Source organism: Lissotriton helveticus, chromosome 11 (genome assembly GCF_964261635.1).
Source record: "Lissotriton helveticus chromosome 11, aLisHel1.1, whole genome shotgun sequence".
Taxonomy (NCBI): Eukaryota; Metazoa; Chordata; class Amphibia; order Caudata; family Salamandridae; genus Lissotriton; species Lissotriton helveticus.
This window is the reverse complement of record NC_136072.1, coordinates 1,144,829,253-1,144,852,419: the sequence shown is the minus strand read 5'-3', so window position 1 is coordinate 1,144,852,419 and position 23,167 is coordinate 1,144,829,253. Positions and strand designations below refer to the sequence as shown.

The 23,167-nt window shown below is 49.3% G+C and overlaps 1 protein-coding gene across 3 annotated transcripts in view; it reads left to right on the top strand.

Moving 5' to 3' along the window:
- Positions 1-3,065: 3,065 nt before the first annotated feature.
- The window catches only part of LOC144792734 (uncharacterized), a 328,155-nt gene continuing 308,053 nt past the window's right edge, over positions 3,066-23,167 (top strand). For 2 of the 3 annotated variants that reach the window (XM_078667906.1, XM_078667905.1), the window contains exon 1: positions 3,213-3,340. In XM_078667906.1, coding sequence (XP_078524032.1) covers positions 3,257-3,340 — 84 coding nt within the window. In that variant the 5' untranslated portion in view covers positions 3,213-3,256. Of the gene's footprint in view, positions 3,145-3,212; positions 3,341-23,167 lie in introns of those variants that run through there. The other variant, XM_078667907.1, reaches the window with a different exon arrangement.

The window sequence follows — 23,167 nt, the reverse complement described above, 5'->3', positions numbered from 1 at the left end:
AATCCGACAAGGAAGGATTCCCGAAAATATCTTCAGCCGTGGATTCGCCGGAGAGTTGTCCAACTCGTCGCCACATTAAATGTAGTAGTATCCTCCAAAGATGATATGCACGACTGAACTCCAGCTGCTCGGTCTTGAAACTCCCAACATTCCAATTCCGACTGGAAGAGCAGCCCCTCGGGTTGAGTGTTCCAAGCATTCGAGAGATTGCAGTGTACATTACAAATCACAACACTGTCCAGTCGTATGCTGTACTCAAGTTGATTGTGTACAGGAAAACAAGGGCCACTCTACTCACAAGGAACGAGGGTATCTATTATACAGCAAGGAAGAATGGCTCCTGTGGACAATGTGTATAATAGATGATAATAGTTTAGCTCAAAAGCAGTGCTCCTGGGTAAAGGTATGTCGAAAAGAGAAGTAAAATTATACACAACAAGAAAATCAAGGTCAATTGCTAATTATATAAATTACGTAATCAAGTAAATCAAAAAAGGTGCGCGGTGTGTCCCAAGTGAGCATAGAACCTATACATCAAAGGTGACAGTTTGTGACATAAAATAGGTTTCAAATTATGCAAAGACGACCATAACATAGATATACAGAAGTTATTAGCAGCCTTCTAGAACAATGGTGCGGGTTGGAGGAGGGTTCGTTTTTAAATGTGTGTCTCTTGATTTACTTGATTACCGAATTTAGATAAATAGCAATTTACCTTGTTGTGTATAATTTTACTTCTCTCTTCGACATACCTTTACCCAGGAGCACTGCCTTTGAGCTAAACTATTATCATATATTCTACACATTGTCCACAGGAACCATTGTTTCCTGCTGTGTACTCATGTTGATCAACATGTGGGCGGAGTCAAAGCTCCACCTTTAGGGCCAGATGTAGGTAATTCCTATTTATCGACTCTTAAATACCTAATCATACCGATTCGGTATTTAAGAGTAGGTAAATAGGAAGGAGGCATATGTAGATAAATCTCATTTCTAATTTACCGATTCTGTAACAGTCGGTATTTACCGATTCTGTGAATACCGAATCGGTATTTCACATTGATGATTCTGTAAATACCGAATCGGTATTCCACATTGATTCCTATGGGCCTTGAAGCCCATAGGAATCAATGTGAAATACCGATTCGGTATTTACAGAATCGGTAAATACCGAATCCTGCAAGGGTGCAGGGGGTGTCACTTTGACACCCTCTAGCACCCCAAGTACAGGCTTGTGTGACAGGTGGCACACATACATGCCCTGAGGGCATGTCTGTGTGTCACATTCCACAGGTGTGCATGCACACCTGAATTCGGTATTTTACCACCCAATAGGATTGGGTGGTAAAATACCGACTCTTAAGGGCCTGTGGCACTCTTAGGAGTGTCAGCTACATATGGATTTACAGAATCGGTATGTTTACCCATTCGGTAAAATACCGAAGTGGTAAATTTACCGATTCTGTAAATATACCGATTCTGTAAATAACTACCCACCTACATCTCAAAAGCCTAATACCGGTCGGTAACGGCCGAAATCGGCCGTTACCGATCGGTATTTGGTTACCTACATCTGGCCCTAAGTGCGGCTTCTGGATGCTTTTTGTCTGGGATTATATATGTGTGCCTACAGCTGCCAGGGCCGGCTTTAGGGGGCGCCCTGTGCCACAATGTTAGTTGGCGCCCCCACGGACTCCCTCACTACCACCCTTTAACAGTGCCCCTCAAGTCTCCATAACCATTCTCTATCTATCAGATGTATTTGATTAGTTATATAGCTCCACCTATACCAGTTTAGTGTGTTGGAGCACTTTACATCTCACACACATACAGAGAGACAATAAATCATATGTGTGTAAATCAGTGTATAGGAAATGTTACTTAAGACAGAGGACTACCAGGTGAGTCACATGCCATCCATACTGGTAGGCAGTATAGTTTAAAAGTGCTTGTTCTGGAGAAGCACAGACTCAGAAGTTAAAACATAACCCCATGGTTGGGGGGTTACATTTAATAATAAGGATTTTGTTTTGACGAAATGAACCCTTTTTGAAACATTAGAATAATGAAAGAGGGAGGGAAAATCATAACCCTCTAATCTATACCTTGCAGTTTGCAAGATTTCACTGTTCCATGTTAGGATTTTAACATCTACACTATTAGTAACAAAAGGATCTCTCTGAAAAAGGCACTGATCTATTTAAACCCTATGCACTTTGTGATCTGCATGGTAAACATTCTTTGTAGAAGGGATATTAACCCTCTGAGTTCTATAAAATAAGTTAAAACTTTCACTTGACAAAACGCCTTCTCTCTCCAGGAAGAACATTAATCACCAGAGTTATCTTTACGTTTTTATTATTGTATGAAAATTTCGAAAGGCCAGCAATGCAGCAGCATGTGCTTTTAAAACTATAAAATACTTTCAAATACGGCGCCCCCTCGAAGAGTCAGCACCCGGTGCGGTGGCACCAGTCGAACCGCCCTGAAGCTGGTCCTGACAGCTGCTCTGTCAAGACCAGACCTAAAAGAGAGGCTTTGAACAGGAAGGTAAGCGTTGGAAGAGGTGTGTGATGGTGAGACGAGAGAGGGGAAGACGAGGGCCAGAGAAGGAGTGAGAGGAGGGATACAAAAAGAGGTTACAAGGGTAGAAGGGGGCAGATGAGATTACTAGATAGCCCCGCGTTATCAGAAACACCAGGCGCCAGTCCGGGGCTTTCCTATTACAAACCACTGCTTTCAACTGAGTTGGTCCACCAGAAACGAACAAAGACTACAACTCCCAGAATGCATTGGGTTGTTAAGAAAAACACTGAACTGGACAATAGTGCCCCTGTTGGCATGGGGTAATCTTAGCCCGACAAAGGAAGGGGGCGCGTGGGGGGGGGGGGCACGGTGTTAAAGTGATGGAGGAGGAATGAAGGAGGGGTGAGGAGGGAGAGAGAGAGTTACGGGAGGTGCTTGCTGAGTTTGTGTACCTAGAGTGTGAGGGGCGGGAGAGCACGCCTTGAAAGTTGTGTTTTCATAAGGGGGGTGTAAAGGGGTGGGGTGTAAAGTAAAACAGACGGGAAGGGGCCGGCTGCTGGCTGACAGGCCCGGGGGAGAGACGTGTCGAGGGGCCGAGGAGGAGGAGGAGAGTGACAGGTAATCAGAGAGGGGAGGGACCGCGGCGGGCCGGAGGGAGGAGAGAGGGGTCCCGGCCGGGGGGCAGCAGAGGCAGCGCCAGCATCCAAGTGAGCCCCGGAGTCGGAGCAGGATGGGGGACCTCGGGGCAGCCCCCGCCAGGGTCCTGATGGTGGCAGCGCTGTGTCTGTGGACCCCCGAGCAGGGCGAGAGCAAGGTAAGGCGACCACCCACCGCAGCCGGCGAGGGGGCAAGGTTAGGGGGGGTCCCGAGGAGTGACAGGCGTGGAGAATCGTGCCCCACCCACCAGGCTTGCAACTTTTCGTGCGTCTCTGCACTTGATTCTGCAGGGTGGTCTGTGGACACAGGGTCTCCGGTATGCACGGGGTAGGGGAGACTGCAGGGCTGTAGGGGGAGGTCGAGGGGGTAGAAAGGCTGCAGGTTTCAGGAGGGCTAGGGCGCAAGAGTGGCGGCTGAGAGTGCACAGGGCTGGGACATTGGTCTGCACTTGCCTCATCCATGACAGTAGCGGAGTCGGTCCTGGTTTTACAGCCAACAACACGAAGCATGCCGGGACTTGTAGTCTAGTCTTCCCATTCTAGTCGGCTGAATCACAAGTAAAAGGGACCCGTTGATTGCTCCACGTTACCGTACCGGGACATAGGGCTGCAGGGACTGCACGTGAAGGTGGAAGGACGAGGAAGCCTGGGAGGGGAAGAGGGGGGAGGGGTAATGAGGGAGAGGCTGCAGGAAGTTCACATGGGAGAGTCCGACCATGCAGGGAGCTGACAGGGGACGGAGTGGGCAATACTGAAGGAGTTCACGCTACCGAGGAGAGGGGACTGCCTGGAGCGTGCTTATGTGGAGAGAGGGAGAGAGAGACTGCAGGGAGCGTGCCTATGTGGAGAGAGGCAGCATGGTGTGTGCTTATGTGGAGAGAGAGGCAGCATGCAGCATGCTTATGTGGAGAGAGAGGCTGCACAGAGCGAGCTTATGTGGAGAGAGACTGCAGGGTTCGTGCTTATGTGGAGAGAGAGGCTGCATGCAGCATGCTTATGTGGAGAGAGAGAGGTCCCATGCAGCATGCTTATGTGGAGAGAGAGGCTGCATGCAGCGTGCTTATGCGGAGAGAGAGGCTGCATAGAGCGTGCTTATGTGGAGAGAGAGGTCCCATGCAGCATGCTTATGTGGAGAGAGAGGCTGCATGCAGCGTGCTTATGTGGAGAGAGAGGCTGCAGGATTCGTGCTTATGTGGAGAGAGAGGCTGCAGGATTCGTGCTTATGTGGAGAGAGGCTGCAGGGAGCGTGCTTATGTGGAGAGAGACTGCAGGGTGCATGCTTCTGTGGAGAGAGAGGTCCCATGCAGCATGCTTATGTGGAGAGAGAGGCTGCATGGAGAGTGCTTATGCGGAGAGAGAGGCTGCATAGAGCGTGCTTATGTGGAGAGAGAGGTCCCATGCAGCATGCTTATGTGGAGAGAGAGGCTGCATGCAGCGTGCTTATGCGGAGAGAGAGGCTGCATAGAGCGTGCTTATGTGGAGAGAGAGGTCCCATGCAGCATGCTTATGTGGAGAGAGAGGCTGCACAGAGCGTGCTTATGTGGAGAGAGAGGCTGCAGGATTCGTGCTTATGTGGAGAGAGAGGCTGCAGGATTCGTGCTTATGTGGAGAGAGGTTGCAGGGAGCGTGCTTATGTGGAGAGAGACTGCAGGGTGCATGCTTCTGTGGAGAGAGAGGTCCCATGCAGCATGCTTATGTGGAGAGAGAGGCTGCATGGAGAGTGCTTATGCGGAGAGAGAGGCTGCACAGAGCGTGCTTATGTGGAGAGAGAGGTCCCATGCAGCGTGCTTATGCAGAGAGAGAGGCTGCACAGAGCGTGCTTATGTGGAGAGAGAGGTCCCATGCAGCATGCTTATGCGGAGAGAGAGGCTGCACAGAGCGTGCTTATGTGGAGAGAGACTGCAGGGTGCATGCTTCTGTGGAGAGAGAGGTCCCATGCAGCATGCTTATGTGGAGAGAGAGGCTGCATGGAGAGTGCTTATGCGGAGAGAGAGGCTACACAGAGCGTGCTTATGTGGAGAGAGAGGTCCCATGCAGCGTGCTTATGCAGAGAGAGAGGCTGCACAGAGCGTGCTTATGTGGAGAGAGAGGTCCCATGCAGCATGCTTATGCGGAGAGAGAGGCTGCACAGAGCGTGCTTATGTGGAGAGAGACTGCAGGGTGCATGCTTCTGTGGAGAGAGAGGTCCCATGCAGCATGCTTATGTGGAGAGAGGCTGCAGGGAGCGTGCTTATGTGGAGAGAGACTGCAGGGTGCATGCTTATGTGGAGAGAGAGGCTGCATGCAGCATGCTTATGTGGAGAGAGAGGCTGCATGGAGAGTGCTTATGCGGAGAGAGAGGCTACACAGAGCGTGCTTATGTGGAGAGAGAGGTCCCATGCAGCGTGCTTATGCAGAGAGAGAGGCTGCACAGAGCGTGCTTATGTGGAGAGAGAGGTCCCATGCAGCATGCTTATGTGGAGAGAGAGGCTGCATGGAGAGTGCTTATGCAGAGAGAGAGGCTGCACAGAGCGTGCTTATGTGGAGAGAGAGGTCCCATGCAGCATGCTTATGTGGAGAGAGAGGCTGCATGGAGAGTGCTTATGTGGAGAGAGAAAGACTGCATGCAGCGTGCTTATGCGGAGAGAGAGGCTGCACAGAGCGTGCTTATGTGGAGAGAGAGGTCCCATGCAGCATGGTTATGTGGAGAGAGAGGCTGCATGGAGTGTGCTTATGTGGAGAGAGAGAGAAAGACTGCACAAAGCGTGCGTATGTGGAGGGAGAGACTGCAGGGAGCGTGCTTATGTGGAGAGAGAGACTACACAGAGCGTGCTTATGTGGAGAGAGAGGCCGCATGGTGTGTGCTTATGTGGAGAGAGAGGCCGCATGGAGCGTGCTTATGTGGAGAGAGAGGCCGCATTGAGCGTGCTTATGTGGAGAGAGACTGAAAGGAGCGTGCTTATGTGGAGAGAGAGGGCGCATGCAGCATGCTTATGTGGAGAGAGACTGCAGGGTGCATGCTTATGTGGAGAGAGAGGTCCCATGCAGCGTGTTTATGTGGAGAGAGAGGCTGCATGGAGTGTGCTTATGTGGAGAGAGAGAGAGACTGCACAGAGCGTGCTTACGGGAGAGAGAGACTGCATGCAGCGTGCTTATGTGGAGGGAGAGACTGCAGGGAGCGTGCTTATGTGGAGAGAAAGACTGCAGGGAGCGTGCTTATGTGGAGAGAGAGCCTGCATGCAGAGTGCTTATGCGGAGAGAGAGGCTGCACAGAGCGTGCTAATGTGGAGAGAGAGGGCGCATGGAGGGTGCTTATGTGGAGAGAGAGGCTGCACAGAGCGTGCTTATGTGGTGAGAGAGACTGCACAGAGTGTGCTTATGTGGAGAGACTGCACATAGGGTGCTTATGTGGAGAGAGACTGCAGGGTTCGTGCTTATGTGGAGAGAGAGACTGCAGGGTTCGTGCTTATGTGGAGAAAGAGGCCGCATGCAGCGTGCTTATGTGGAGAGAGAGAGACTGCACAGAGCGGGCTTCTGTGGAGAGAGAGACTGCAGGGTTCATGCTTATGTGGAGGGAGAGACTGCAGGGTTCGTGCTTATGTGGAGAGAGAGGCTGCATGCAGCGTGCTTATGTGGAGAAAGAGGCCGCATGCAGCGTGCTTATGTGGATGGAGGCCGCATGGAGCGTGCTTATGTGGAGAGAGAGACTGCATTGGGTGTGTGTGTGAAGAGAGAGGCTGCATTGGGCGTGTCTGTGGAGAGAGAGAGAGAGGCTGCATTGTGTGTGTTTGGAGAAAGAGAGGCTGCCTTCTCTCCGTGTGTGTGTGGAGAGAGAAGCTGCATTGGGTGTGTGTGGAGAGTGGCAACATTGTGTGTGTGGAGATAGAGAGTGGATACATTGTGTGTGTGTGTGTGGAGAGAGAGAGGCTGCATTGGATGTGTGTGTGTAGAGAGAGGCTGCATTGGATGTGTGTGTGTAGAGTGGCTGCATTGGGTGTGTGTGTAGAGTGGCTGCATTGGGTGTGTGTGTAGAGTGGCTGCATTGGATGTGTGTGTGTAGAGTGGCTGCATTGGATGTGTGTGTGTGTAGAGTGGCTGCATTGGATGTGTGTGTGTGTAGAGTGGCTGCATTGGATGTGTGTGTGTGTAGAGTGGCTGCATTGGATGTGTGTAGAGTGGCTGCATTGGATGTGTGTAGAGTGGCTGCATTGGATGTGTGTAGAGTGGCTGCATTGGATGTGTGTGTGTGGAGTGGCTGCATTGGATGTGTGTGTGTGGAGTGGCTGCATTGGATGTGTGTGTGTAGAGTGGCTTCATTGGATGTGTGTGTGTGTGTAGAGCGGCTGCGTTGCATGTGTGTGTGGAGTGTGGCTGAGTTGGGTGTGTGTGTGGAGTGTGGCTGCGTTGGGTGTGTGTGTGGAGTGTGGCTGCGTTGGGTGTGTGTGTGGAGTGTGGCTGCGTTGGGTGTGTGTGTGGAGTGTGGCTGCGTTGGGTGTGTGTGTGGAGTGTGGCTGCGTTGGGTGTGTGTTTGGAGTGTGGCTGCGTTGGGTGTGTGTGTGGAGTGTGGCTGAGTTGGGTGTATGTGTGGAGTGTGGCTGCCTTGGGTGTATGTGTGGAGTGTGGCTGCGTTGGGGGTGTGTGGAGAGTGGCTGCGTTGGGTGTGTGTGGAGTGGCTGCATTGGGTGTGTGTGTGTGTGGAGAGAGTGGCTGCATTGTGTGTGTGTGGTAAGAGAGGCTGCATTGGATGTGTGTGGAGAGTGGCTGCGTTGGGTGTGTGGAGAGTGGCTGCGTTGGGTGTGTGGAGAGTGGCTGCGTTGGATGTGTGGAGAGTGGCTGCGTTGGATGTGTGTGGAGAGTGGCTGCGTTGGGTGTGTGTGGAGAGTGGCTGCATTGGGTGTGTGTGGAGAGTGGCTGCATTGGGTGTGTGTGTGTGGATAGAGTGGCTGCATTGGGTGTGTGTGGAGAGTGGCTGCATTGGGTGTGTGTGTCTGTGGAGAGAGTGGCTGCGTTTTGTGTGTGTAGAGTGACTGCGTTGTGCGTGTGTAGAGTGGCTGCATTGTGCGTGTGTATAGTGGCTGCATTGTGTGTGTGTAGAGTGGCTGCGTTGTGTGTGTGTGTAGAGTGGCTGCGTTGTGTGTGTGTGTAGAGTGGCTGCGTTGTGTGTGTGTGTAGAGTGGCTGCGTTGTGTGTGTGTGTGTGTAGAGTGGCTGCGTTGTGTGTGTGTGTGTGTAGAGTGGTTGCTTGTGTGTGTGTGTAGAGTGGCTGCATTGTGTGTGTGTGTAGAGTGGCTGCATTGTGTGTGTGTAGAGTGGCTGCATTGTGTGTGTGTGTAGAGTGGCTGCATTGTGTGTGTGTGTAGAGTGGCTGCATTGTGTGTATGTGTAGAGTGGCTGCATTGTGTGTGTGTATGTGTAGAGTGGCTGCATTGGGTGTGTGTATGTGTAGAGTGGCTGCATTGGGTGTGTGTATGTGTAGAGTGGCTGCATTGGGTGTGTGTATGTGTAGAGTGGCTGCATTGGGTGTGTGTATGTGGAGAGTGGCTGCATTGGGTGTGTGTATGTGGAGAGTGGCTGCATTGGGTGTGTGTATGTGGAGAGTGGCTGCATTGGGTGTGTGTATGTGGAGAGTGGCTGCATTGGGTGTGTGTATGTGGAGAGTGGCTGCATTGGGTGTGTATGTGGAGAGAGGCTGCATTGTGTGTGTGTGTGGAGAGTGGCTGCATTGGGTGTGTGTGTGTGTGTGGAGAGAGGCTGCAATGGGTGTGTGTGTTTGTGTGGAGAGTGGCTGCATTGGGTGTGTGTGGAGAGAGAGTCTGCATTGTGTGTGTGTGGAGAGAGAGAGACTGCATGTTGTGTGTGTGTGTGTGGAGAATGAGGCTGCATTGTGTGCTTGGGGAGAGTGGATGAGTTGGGTGTGTGTGGAGAATGGCTGCGTTGGGTGTGTGTGTGTGGAGAATGGCAGCGTTGGGTGTGTGACTGTGTGGAGAGAGGCTGCACTGTGTGTGTGGAGAGTGGCTGCGTTGGGTGTGTGTGTGGAGAGTGGCTGTGTTGGGTGTGTGTGTGTGTGGAGAGTGGCTGCATTGGGTGTGTGTGGAGAGTGGCTGCATTAGGTGTGTGTGGAGAGTGGCTGCGTTGGGTGTGTGTGGAGAGTGGCTGCATTAGGTGTGTGTGGAGAGTGGCTGCGTTGGGTGTGTGTGGAGAGGGGCTGCGTTGGGTGTGTGTGTGGAGAGGGGCTGCGTTGGGTGTGTGTGTGGAGAGTGGCTGCGTTGGGTGTGTGTGTGTGGAGAGTGGCTGCATTGGGTATGTGTGTGTGGAGAGTGGCTGCGTTGTGTGTGTGTGGAGAGTGGCTACGTTGTGTGTGTGTGTGGAGAGAGGCTGCATTGGGTGTGTGTGGGGAGTGGCTGCATTTCGTGTGTCTGTGGTGAGTGGCTGCATTGGGTGTGTGTGTGGAGGCTGCATTGGGTGTGTGTGTGTGTGGAGAGGCTGAATTGGGTGTGTGTGTGCGTGGAGGCTGCATTGGGTGTGTGTGTGTGGAGAGGCTGCATTGGGTGTGTGTGTGTGGAGAGGCTGCATTGGGTGTGTGTGTGTGGAGAGGTAGCTTTGGGGGGGTGTATGTGGAGAGTGGCTGCATTGGGTGTGTGTGTGTGGAGAGTGGCTGCATTGGGTGTGTGTGTGTGGAGAGTGGCTGCATTGGGTGTGTGTGTGTATGGAGAGTGGCTGCATTGGGTGTGTGTGTGTATTGTGAGTGGCTGCATTGGGTGTGTGTGTGTGTGTATGGAGAGTGGCTGCATTGGGTGTTTGTCTGTGTGTATGGAGAGTGGCTGCATTGGGTGTTTGTGTGTATGGAGAGTGGCTGCATTGGGTGTGTGTCTGTGTGTGTGGAGATGCTGCATTGGATGGGTGTGTGTGTGTGGAGAGTGGCTGCATTGGGTGTGTGTGTGTATGGAGAGTGGCTGCATTGGGTGTGTGTGTGTATTGTGAGTGGCTGCATTGGGTGTTTGTCTGTGTGTATGGAGAGTGGCTGCATTGGGTGTTTGTGTGTATGGAGAGTGGCTGCATTGGGTGTGTGTCTGTGTGTGTGGAGAGGCTGCATTGGATGGGTGTGTGTGTGTGGAGAGTGGCTGCATTGGGTGTGTGTGTGTATGGAGAGTGGCTGCATTGGGTGTGTGTGTGTATTGTGAGTGGCTGCATTGGGTGTGTGTGTGTGTATGGAGAGTGGCTGCATTGGGTGTTTGTCTGTGTGTATGGAGAGTGGCTGCATTGGGTGTTTGTGTGTATGGAGAGTGGCTGCATTGGGTGTGTGTCTGTGTGTGTGTGGAGAGGCTGCATTGGATGGGTGTGTGTGTGTGGAGAGTGGCTGTGTTGGGTGTGTGTGTGTGTGTGGAGAGTGGCTGCATTGGGTGTGTGTGGAGAGTTGCTGCATTAGGTGTGTGTGGAGAGTGGCTGCATTAGGTGTGTGTGGAGAGTGGCTGCGTTGGGTGTGTGTGGAGAGTGGCTGCATTAGGTGTGTGTGGAGAGTGGCTGCGTTGGGTGTGTGTGGAGAGGGGCTGCGTTGGGTGTGTGTGTGGAGAGTGGCTGCGTTGGGTGTGTGTGTGGAGAGTGGCTGCGCTGGGTGTGTGTGTGTGGAGAGTGGCTGCATTGGGTATGTGTGTGTGGAGAGTGGCTGCGTTGTGTGTGTGTGTGTGGAGAGTGGCTGCGTTGTGTGTGTGTGTGGAGAGAGGCTGCATTGGGTGTGTTTGGACAGAGAGAGGCTTCATTGGGTGTGTGGGGGGAGTGGCTGTATTTCGTGTGTCTGTGTGTCTGTGTGTCTGTGGTGAGTGGCTGCATTGGGTGTGTGTGTGGAGAGTGGCTGCATTGTGTGTGTGGAGGCTGCATTGGGTGTGTGTGTGTGTGGAGAGGCTGAATTGGGTGTGTGTGTGCGTGGAGGCTGCATTGGGTGTGTGTGTGTGTGGAGAGGCTGCATTGGGTGTGTGTGTGTGGAGAGGCTGCATTGGGTGTGTGTGTGTGGAGAGTGGCTGCATTGGGTGTGTGTGTGTGGAGAGTGGCTGCATTGGGTGTGTGTGTATGGAGAGTGGCTGCATTGGGTGTGTGTGTGTATTGTGAGTGGCTGCATTGGGTGTGTGTGTGTGTGTATGGAGAGTGGCTGCATTGGGAGTTTGTCTGTGTGTATGGAGAGTGGCTGCATTGGGTGTTTGTGTGTATGGAGAGTGGCTGCATTGGGTGTGTGTCTGTGTGTGTGGAGAGGCTGCATTGGATGGGTGTGTGTGTGTGGAGAGTGGCTTCATTGTGTGAGTGTGTGTATGGAGAGTGGCTGCATTGGGTGTGTGTGTGTATTGTGAGTGGCTGCATTGGGTGTGTGTGTATGGAGAGTGGCTGCATTGGGTGTTTGTCTGTGTGTATGGAGAGTGGCTGCATTGGGTGTTTGTGTGTATGGAGAGTGGCTGCATTGGGTGTGTGTCTGTGTGTGTGTGGAGAGGCTGCATTGGATGGGTGTGTGTGTGTGGAGAGTGGCTGCATTGGGTGTGTGTGTGTATGGAGAGTGGCTGCATTGGGTGTGTGTGTGTATTGTGAGTGGCTGCATTGGGTGTGTGTGTGTGTATGGAGAGTGGCTGCATTGGGTGTTTGTGTGTATGGAGAGTGGCTGCATTGGGTGTGTGTCTGTGTGTGTGGAGAGGCTGCATTGGATGGGTGTGTGTGTGTGGAGAGTGGCTGCATTGGGTGTGTGTGTGTATGGAGAGTGGCTGCATTGGGTGTGTGTGTGTATTGTGAGTGGCTGCATTGGGTGTGTGTGTGTGTGTATGGAGAGTGGCTGCATTGGGTGTTTGTCTGTGTGTGTGGAGAGTGGCTGCATTGGGTGTGTGTGTGTATGGAGAGTGGCTGCATTGGGTGTGTGTGTGTATTGTGAGTGGCTGCATTGGGTGGGTGTGTGTGTGTATGGAGAGTGGCTGCATTGGGTGTTTGTCTGTGTGTATGGAGAGTGGCTGCATTGGGTGTTTGTGTGTATGGAGAGTGGCTGCATTGGGTGTGTGTCTGTGTGTGTGTGGAGAGGCTGCATTGGATGGGTGTGTGTGTGTGGAGAGAGTGGCTGCATTGGGTGTTTGTCTATGTGTGTGGAGAGAGTGGCTGCATTGGGTGTTTGTCTATGTGTGTGGAGAGAGTGGCTGCATTGGGTGTTTGTCTATGTGTGTGGAGAGAGTGGCTGCATTGGGTGTTTGTCTATGTGTGTGGAGAGAGTGGCTGCATTTGGTGTTTGTCTGTGTGTATGTAGAGTGACTGCATTGGGTGTGTGTCTGTGTGTGTGTGAAGAAAGAGGCTGCATTGGATTTCTGTGGGCAGAGAGGCTGAATTGGGTGTATGGAGAGAGTGGCTGCATTGGGTGTGTGTGGAAAGGGGGGCTGCATTTGTGTGTGTGTGGATAGGGAGAGGCTGCATTTTGCGTGTTTGGAATGAGAGTGGCTGCTTTGGGTGTCTGGGAAGAGTGGCTGCATTGTGTGTGTGTGTGTGGTCAGTGGCTGCATTGGGTGTGTGTGGGGAGTGGCTGCATTGGTGTGTGTGTGTGTGTGAAGAAAGAGGCTGCATTGGATGTGTGTGGGCAGAGAGAGGCTGAATTGGGTGCGTTTGTGGGGAGAGAGGCTGCTGTGAGAGAGGGGAAAGAGTGACTACAGAGAGTGTACTCAGCAGCCATGTAGCTTCTTGTTAGTTTGCCATTTCTTCGACAGATTCGTCCCATTCCTCTATTTTATCAACATTGTGACATCTCGGCTGTTTCCTGATGTCTGTGTCTGCTCGGCATGTATCCAGCTGTGCCCAGCTGTGCCCTGACTCGCTTGTGACATTACATGCGTGCGCCTGAGCCTGTTGGGAAAATAATTAGTAGCTTTGCATATCCAACGTGGTTAATGTTTGCTTCTGTCTAGATAAATGTTATTTGCTTCTGTCTGGTACATGCTGAAGTTTGTGCCTCTGTCCGGGTACCTGATGAAGCGTGTGCTTCTGTCTGGGTACATGCTGAAGTGTGTGCCTCTGTCTGGGTACACGCTGATGTTTGTGCTTCTGTCTGGATACACGCTGAAGTTTGGGCCTCTTTCTGGGTCCACGCTGAATTTTGTACCTCTGTCTGTGTACACGCTGAATTTTGTACCTCTGTCTGGGTACACCCTGAAGTTTGTGCCTCTGTCTGGGTACACACTGAAGTGTGTGCTTCTGTCTAGGTACACGCTGATGTTTGTGTCTGTCTGGGTACACGCTGAAGTTTGTGCCTCTGTCTGGGTACACGCTGAAGTTTGTGCTTCTGTCTGGGTACACGCTGATGTTTGTGTCTGGGTACACGCTGAAGTTTGTGCCTCTGTCTGGGTACACGCCGAAGTTTGTGCTTCTGTCTGGGTACACGCTGAAGTTTGTGCCTCTATCTGGGTACACGCTAAAGTTTGTGCCTCTGTCTGGGCACACGCTGAAGTTTGTTCTTCTGTCTGGGTACACGCTGATGTTTGTGCCTCTGTCTGGGTACATGCTGAAGTTTGTGCCTCTGTCTGGGTACCTGCTGAAGTGTGTTCCTCTATCTGGGTGCACGCCGAAGTTTGTGCTTCTGTCTGGGTACACGCTGAAGTTTGTGCCTCTATCTGGGTACACGCTAAAGTTTGTGCCTCTGTCTGAGTACACGCTGAAGTTTGTTCTTCTGTCTGGGTACACGCTGATGTTTGTGCCTCTGTCTGGGTACATGCTGAAGTTTGTGCCTCTGTCTGGGTACCTGCTGAAGTGTGTTCCTCTATCTGGGTACACGCCGAAGTTTGTGCCTCAGTCTGGGTACATGCTGAGGTTTGTGCCTCTGTCTGGGTACATGCTGAAGTTTGTGCCTCTGTCTGGGTACACGCTGATGTTTGTGCCTCTGTCTGGGTACATGCTGAAGTTTGTGCCTCTGTCTGGGTACACACTGATGTGTGTGTCTCTGTCTGGGTACCTGCTGAAGTTTGTGCCTCTGTCTGGGTACCTGCTGAAGTTTGTGCCTCTGTCTGGGTACCTGCTGAAGTTTGTGCCTCTGTCTGGGTACCTGCTGAAGTTTGTGCCTCTGTATGGGAACCTGCTGAAGTTTGTGCCTCTGTCTGGGTACCTGCTGAAGTTTGTGCTCTGTATGGGAACCTGCTGAAGTTTGTGCCTCTGTCTGGGTACCTGCTGAAGTTTGTGCCTCTGTATGGGAACCTGCTGAAGTTTGTGCCTCTGTCTGGGAACCTGCTGAAGTTTGTGCCTCTGTCTGGGAACCTGCTGAAGTTTGTGTCTCTGTCTGGGAACCTGCTGAAGTTTGTGCCTGTCTGGGTACATGCTGAAGTTTGTGCCTGTCTGGGTACATGCTGATGTTTGTGCCTCTGTCTGGGAACCTGCTGAAGTTTGTGCCTCTGTCTGGGTACACGCTGATGTTTGTGCCTCTGTCTGGGTACATGCTGAAGTTTGTGCCTCTGTCTGGGTACCTGCTGAAGTGTGTTCCTCTATCTGGGTACACGCCGAAGTTTGTGCCTCAGTCTGGGTACATGCTGAGGTTTGTGCCTCTGTCTGGGTACATTCTGAAGTTTGTGCCTCTGTCTGGGTACACACTGATGTGTGTGTCTCTGTCTGGGTACCTGCTGAAGTTTGTGCCTCTGTCTGGGTACACGCTGAAGTTTGTTCTTCTGTCTGGGTACACGCTGATGTTTGTGCCTCTGTCTGGGTACCTGCTGAAGTTTGTGCCTCTGTCTGGGTACCTGCTGAAGTTTGTGCCTCTGTATGGGAACCTGCTGAAGTTTGTGCCTCTCTCTGGGTACCTGCTGAAGTTTGTGCCTCTGTCTGGGAACCTGCTGAAGTTTGTGCCTCTGTCTGGGAACCTGCTGAAGTTTGTGCCTCTGTCTGGGAACCTGCTGAAGTTTGTGTCTCTGTCTGGGAACCTGCTGAAGTTTGTGCCTGTCTGGGTACATGCTGAAGTTTGTGCCTGTCTGGGTACATGCTGATGTTTGTGCCTCTGTCTGGGAACCTGCTGAAGTTTGTGCCTCTGTCTGGGAACCTGCTGAAGTTTGTGCCTGTCTGGGTACATGCTGAAGTTTGTGCCTGTCTGGGTACATGCTGATGTCTGTGCCTCTGTCTGGGTACATGCTGATGTTTGTGCCTCTGTCTGGGTACATGCTGATGTCTGTGCCTCTGTCTGGGTACATGCTGATGTCTGTGCCTCTGTCTGGGTACATGCTGATGTCTGTGCCTCTGTCTGGGTACATGCTGATGTTTGTGCCTCTGTCTGGGTACACGCTGATGTTTGTGTCTGGGAACCTGCTGAAGTTTGTGTCTCTGTCTGGGTACACGCTGAAGTTTGTGCCTCTGTCTGGGTACACGCTGAAGTTTGTGCCTCTGTCTGGGTACACGCTGAAGTTTGTGCCTGTCTGGGTACATGCTGATGTTTGTGCCTGTCTGGTTAGAGGCTGATACATGTATCTGTTTATAGGTATCCTGTTTTCTGTGCCTGTCTAGGTTAACGCTGTTGTGGGTGCCTGTGCTGGTTCAAGTTTATATGTGGTGCCTGTTCAGGTGCATGCTCCTCTGTGGTGCCTGTTTAGGCGCATGCTCCTGTGCTGTGCCTGTGGTGCTCCCGTCCGTGTCTGCTGATGTGCTGTGCCTGTATAGCTTCTTCACGTCTTCGCACCCCTCCCCCCCCCCTTTAGGTCCCAAGGAGAACCCTCCTACACAGTGTACCAGAGAAGCTCCTTGTACACAGTAGAGACTCCTCAAATCCCATTTACGGACACCCTTTGCTTCTTCTGGTAACCACCAACCAGATAAAAGCCTGCTTGGGGGGTGGGGGCATATCTGAGATTTTAAAGTGTCATTCCTCCTGAAAATACTCAGTTTTCCTTTTGAGCCCCGAGAGGCTGAGACATAAAAACAATTCTCACCTCCCTGGAAAGTAATATCCCTGGTTTTATGTGCAGCTTTTGCTCTTTGGGTCTTAAAATCACAAAGCATCTTTTTGGGGAGCAGCTGTTGCTGTAACCTGGGGTCCATCCCCAGCAGACGCTTGAAAAGAAGCCCGGGGTGTGCAGGGTCACAAGTCTTTGGTGGCAGAAGGAATCGATGCGCACGTGCTGGTGAGCAGCAGGCCCTGACTTGTAGATGGATATATTGGATGGTCCCTCTGCAGGCCCCGTGATTGGCTGTTCTCGGTCTTACCTACCCTGTCAGATTCTAAGCATCCAACAACAACAATGACCCGGAGTCTAGATGTGGATGGAAACACGTATGCTTTACCAAGCCTGAAACTCAACCAATGCTATCCTGAAAAAATAATCAATACATTTTCGGATTCACATCACTCACCATTCCAGGTGACATGCTTCATCATCTCTGTCTCCTTTTATAGTCAACCTGGTGACTATAAGGGCTACAACTCCACCCTATTGATGGAGGAGCCCAAGGGTGTTTTATAGATATATACTCAATCATTTAAACAGATGTGAGCAAATATGTTCACCAAGTGGATGGGAAACGAGTGCAGTGCAATTGTACAAGTGAAGTTAAAATGGAAGCATGGCTAGACCATAACTTTATTCCAGTCGGCCAATATTTATACGCCCTGTCGGTCGGAACCTCTGACGGTCGTCCGACCGTCAGAGGTACCGACGGACAGAGCGTTGCCTCCTCTATCCTGAGCCGTTGCCAGGTGGGGTGAGGTATTTCCTCCGTATTGTCGAGATTCTTCCAGAGATACGAGAGGTGTGAACCGTAAATAACAGGTGACATGGTTGTATTGCTTCCAATGTGAGCACATATAGACACTATTTGTTTAATGATTTTTCACCGTTGCAGCAGCATATAAATATTGGATAGGTCCTGACGAAAGCACAAGACGGACAGAGCGTATAAATATTGGCAGACAAGAATAAAGTTATGGTCTAGCCATGCTTCAATTTTAACTTCACTTGTACAACCACACTCACAACCACACACACAACCACACACACACACCTACAACCACACACACACACACATCCACAACCGCAACCACACACACACACCCACAACCACACCACCACACCCAAACCCACAACCACACCCAAATCACAACCACACACACACAACCACACACACACATATGAACATATTTGCTCACACCTGTTTAAATTATCCATCAATAGGGTGGAGTTGTAGCCCTTATAGTCACCAGGCTGACTATAAAAGGAGACCGAGATGATGAAGCATGTCGCCTGGAATGGTGAGTGATGTGAATCCGAAAATGTATTGATTATTTTTTCAGGATAGCATTGGTTGAGTGTCAGGCTTGGTATAGCATACGTGTTTCCATCCACATTTAGACTCCGGGTCATTGTTGTTGTTGTATTATGAATGTGGGGCTTTTTGTCCCGGTGGTCTTTAAACTTTGGCCTCTGACCCTACTTAAATGTATTGTATTAGATTCTAAGCATCACCGAATACACGTGTGATGTTTTGGACTATTCCAGGTCCCCCCCATCGAGCTGAAGGGTGGCCTGGACCTGTGGGTTTTATTGTTTCATGAGCACTGCTCAAACATACAGAGCTCCATCATCATAGGCCTGGCGGTAGGGGTGTGGGGTGCTGCAGCCCCCCAAAATAACCATACTGGAGCTCTGAGGGAGAATGAGCCACAATAGGCCTCTAAATAGTGTTTTTATCTTGTAACACTTGCCGTGAATTCAGTATTCAAAGAAAGAGGTCAAAGGTCAGGATATCTCGTCTGATAAGCTGCTGGTTATTCCTTAAATTGGTAGATTGGTGTTTACTTTTCTTTCCCTGATTGAAAAGTGACAGGATTTTGTGAAGCTGAACTATGTGCCAATCGAAAGACCGGCTTTTGAATACCAGTTTAGCAATTCTATTTTAAGCGGGCCACATTAAGCCATATTACTGGGTGGAGGTGGAGGGGGCCTTGGGGGTATGCCCACAATCCAATCCATTAAGGGGCAACAATCACAGTTTAGTTGCACTTTTGAACTTTAAGGCACACAATTTAGATAAATGCATTTTTTAGGCATATTGACCAATTTTCATTATATTTTTCTACGAATCACAATAACTTTTACCCCCAGCCCAGGGCTCAGATCGCCATGGACTGAGTAAATTCCATAATGTCGTGTATGTGTGAATGATCTATTGGTTTTATTGTAATGATTTTAAATAATCGAACAATAAATAATTATTCTATTCTTGCATGGGTAGAGGTTGTGTGAAAGGAATACAATATATTTTTTCCAACACAAAATGGAAATACCTGTAAATGAACTTTACAGATATTTCAGAATTTATCATCTTTTATTTTTGGGAATTCTGAAGTGTGATGGAAACAAAGATTTTAATAAGAAACTTGAAATGCTCGTGGAACCCTGATCTCCACACATTGTCCTTTGTGCGCTGTATAGTTTTCTCAGTAACACAGCATGTCTGTGCGACTTTAGTGGCTATATCAATGGAAAATGTGCTTAATTTAAATAATTGGGTGCTAACACACCGTGCTCCAGTGATTTTATTTGCACCACAGTGGTTCAAAATGCAAAACCAGCTACATGCTACCTAACTACCACTCTCTTGCTGAATACATTTGCTGTGCTTGGTTTTCTCAATCCCTTGGACTTCAGTGATGTAATATTGGTGACCACACCCCCACTCTGAAAATTGTTGCAGCACCACTGGCCACCATGTGTTAGACTGTGGCAAATAAGTGCTGGTATTTAGACATAAGTGCCAGTGCTAAGGATAGGCAAACACTGGCACAAATTAAGCATGCCTCCTTTAATTAAGACCATGTGTGTGGGAAAGTTCTCGGCAGGAAGAACAGATGCTGTAGCAGTAGGACCCTTTGCATCCCATACTGCTTGTCCATTTAGGTTGAGGATGGACGCTGTTTGAATGTGACCACACATCCTCATGCGATAGGCATACATGAATAACGATGTATGCATCAGTATACATATAGCGCAAACCTAGGCAGGGCGCATCCAAGCGCTGCTTAGAGGGTGAAGGCCCAGGGGTACTGTGGACAGTCATTGCAGTGACACTTGCTGTCCTCAGATGTGGGGGTACAGGTCCTTTAAGAATGGGGTCTTCCACTACTTTGTAAATTGCGGGGACACAATTTCTCCAATATGGTTAGGAGGTTGTTCCATACCCTGGGAGTGCACAGGAAGGCGGCCAGTCCTCTGACTGTAACAGCCGACAGCATGTTCTACCTCCGGACTCTTGCTGCACCAGCCCGCCTGTTTGCCCTAAATTGCTTGAGGAGATTCTAGTGGACGCCTGCCTGTAACATGCCTGCTGGTTACATTCCCTGCCCCAAGTCCTCCTTCCTCCCAGGGCCCACTCTAGGGAGGCAAACATCCGGCCTGATGTATTAAGGGGTTTACCTATTCTGTGTCTATGGGGAATTGTGTTGATAGGTAAGCACCATGGTGAGGAGACGGGAGTTCCTCCTTCCTGTGGGTTGATTAAGTCACCCCCAAAAACCTGGGAGAAGCCCCTCAAGCATGCCTATGAGGCTTTCAGATGTTGCTATATGTAAAAGCTAATTTATGTGTGCATTTTGAGAACCAACGGCGGACTCCAAGTACCGCACCGGTCTCCGTATAATCACCCCAGGTATGATCAAATGTCAAATTTGTTTGATGGTGAGCACAACCTGCTCCTGCAGCTGCCGTTGGAGGCTGCAATCCGCTAACTTGGGAACCAGAACCAGTGAAACAATGGACATCAGGCAACGCGTTTCGTTCATGGAAATGAACTTCGTCAGGGCAAGAAAGTATAAGTTGCCAATTTTCACAATTTGAAAACCATGTCGTCCATACAAGCCAAATCCGTGGTCAGCAATGAAATTCAAGCATGGGGCCTCCATGATAAGGGCCAGCTGCAGGTGACCTTTGACGAGTCGACTGGAGCGGACGATGCTGCCCTGACGAAGTTCATTTCCATGAACGAAACGTGTTGACTGATGTCTGTTTTCTATTGATTTGGATCTACTTTTGAATAAAGAGAATTCCAACTAAGTTACTGATCGTGCTTCATCATTGAATACTACTACATTCAGGTAGTGCACCGCTCCATTGTTTCACTGGTTATGTGTACATTTTTTTTTTTATATTTCTTTTATTTTTGTTTTCCTCAGTATTTCAAAAGTGAAACACTTATATATACAATTTTTATGATAATATTTACTTATTAGGACAGGTAAATAAACAGAGATCCATAAGCAGGTAATCAAATAACCTATATGAAAGGCTATGCAGTGATCTATATGAATCTTTTTTTTAAAATAGGTCTTTAATGACTTTTATGACATAATATATATGTTGAGCGTAAAATAATATATAAATATATATATTTTAACCATAAGTATTATACACATTTGTTAAGCAGACCTAAAGAATCTCTTTATATTTTTAAACTATAAGTAATATATAGATTTGTAGAAAGAAAATCACTTATCTAAATAAATAAAAGTTTACATGCAATGACATATGCTCTACATTTGCGTTTGGTTTATTTGCGCAGCCCACTGCGGCTGCATGTTTTTAAAAACTCTTTATTCACTTTTTTGCTGTTTCCAAGCGCCCCATGCCACGCTTGCTCATTAATAGAGGCCACACCCCTTTCTTTAGACGAGCCAAATCTAAAGAAAGGGATGCAGCTGCCACTAAAATAACAGCGCTGTTTGGGGTGCTTTTACAAAAAAGCACCCATACTGCGCTTTCACTTTAATGGTGGCCGAGCTCCTTCTTTAGTGGCGGCTCGTCTAAACAAGGGGCGTGGGGTCTATTAACATGCAAGCATCGCATGGGGTGCTTGGAAACAAAAAATATTTGCAATACAATGGGTCTCGCATTTGCAAGAGTTTAAGCTATTGCCAATAGCTCAAATTCTCGTAAATGCGAGACCTATTGCATTGCAAATGCTTGTTTCTTGTATGGTGGGATTTTGAGAAGAAGTGCCAATCTTTAAGTGGAAGTTCCTTTGTTGTTTGTATTTGGTGATTTCATTCCTGATGAAGAGCGGTCCTGTTCCATGTACCGCTTTGTGGGTGATACAGAGAAGCTTGAACGTGGATCTTCTGGCAACCGGTAACCAATGCAGGGCCTCCAAGGCGGGGGAGGCGTGGGCTTGCTGCTTTACATGTAAGAGTAGTCTGGCAGCAGAGTTCTGATTTCATTGTAGTTTTTTTCATCGTTGATAAAGATCCGCGGTAGAGGCCATGGGCGTAATCCAGTTCAGACAGTACGAGAGAGATAGTAGCCTGGGCCTGGTGTGGAAATCCCAGGTGGGGGGAAGTTGTGTCAGAGTTTTCATGTAAGTTTTTCATACTCAATGTAAATAACTCAGCCCTGATAAGACAGGCACTGTTATATGCTGTGTGCCCCCATTCCCTTTATATCTGAGGAGGTGCCTGGGATAACGTAAAATAAAGAACAGACCTCCTATCTGAGTGGCTCCCGACTCTTGAAAAAAGATCCTCCCCTCAAACTTCAACATCTAAACTCCTAGACACGTGTTTCGTTTCTGGCATTCACTAAAGTTAGAATTCAAGCCAGGAAGCTGGAAGCAAGGCAGGCCTCTCGGGATCGGTTGGAGGGCCTGCTGACATGACTGGCTGTGAGACAGCAGCTTGTTGGGATGTTGGGAGAGACGTCTTGGCCCAGTCGGACACTTAGTGCTCCATATGCCTAACTTGTGGCTTCATGGCCCGAATGACCCGGCTTTTTAGCCAACAGCTTGGTGCAGCTAGGGCCTTTACATGTGAATTCTTGCAATCAGGAAAACAAAAACTAGAAGTTTCAGCATGCAAAGTGTTGTTGAATAGCAGGTTATGACTGGATGAAGTGTTCATGCTTGGCTTGAGTCCACTTGGCCAGTGCCAGATTAAACCCTTTGGAGGCCCCTATGCAGTGGAAATTCCGCCCCCCCCCCCCCTGCATGCAAATGATCTCCAATACATTTTTACCAACCAACAACTTTAATAAACTAAACATGAACAATTAAGGTTAATAAACAAAAATTATATATTTTTTATTTTAATAAACCAACAGAACTTTAAATATTCACTTTCCTCAATTTGATTGTGGTGAAATCTTTCGGGATATCTTGGAAGTCTACCTTTTGCAAGAGATCATATTCAGTGGAGTCTTTAATGTAAAGTTTTCGTTTCTTTGATTTGATTCATTTTTAGGACTCGCCTGGGCAGCGCGTGCGCAGCCTCTTTGGGACATGCTGTATTTGGGTATGGACTTGAAGCTCCACCCACTCTCCGCCTATCTTTTTAATTGGCTGCTGTGACTGTCCTTTGTCAATGTTTGTATTTGATTTGTTAATAGGCTTATTAGTTTCTCCTTAGTACCTCCATGTCTTCTGTTGTTACCTCCCATCAGAACTAGCCCTTTTACATGTGTTGTTACTCGGTATGCCTTATTTACAGTCTGCCCACACTATTTTTTTAAATAACTTTCTTAAACTTGCTGTTGCAGACACATTGTCCCTTCACTGCATTTTTTTTTTTTTTTATTATTAGAGAAGTTTGGAGGGCGCATATTCTGTTTCATGCACTTCCCTTTTGCCCGCCATCCTATTTTTTTTTTTTTATTAATAATTGTGGTCATATTTTATCAGCGCTGCGCCCGTTTCACAAGCGCTGTGCTGGTTTTGCCCTTATTGTTGTGTGTTCCCAGCACGCCTTATATTTCACCACTCCCAGGCCTCAGAAAAGCGGCAGTCGCTGCTGGGGTCCTTTGAGTGTTTAAAACTTGTTTTTCCACAATGGACCACACACACTTTATCAAGGCACGCTCGCGCCATTCTCTTCTTGTACACAGACGCACACAGTCAATGATGGCCCCCAACGGCTTAAAGACTCTCATCCCCCATCCCGCCACGGGCACTGCACTTTAACTTTCAGCAAGGCACCCACTTTTAGATTAACAACACAGGCGCCCAGCTTAATATTTGAGCAGGTGCCCGCTTTTATCATTGATCACCCACACC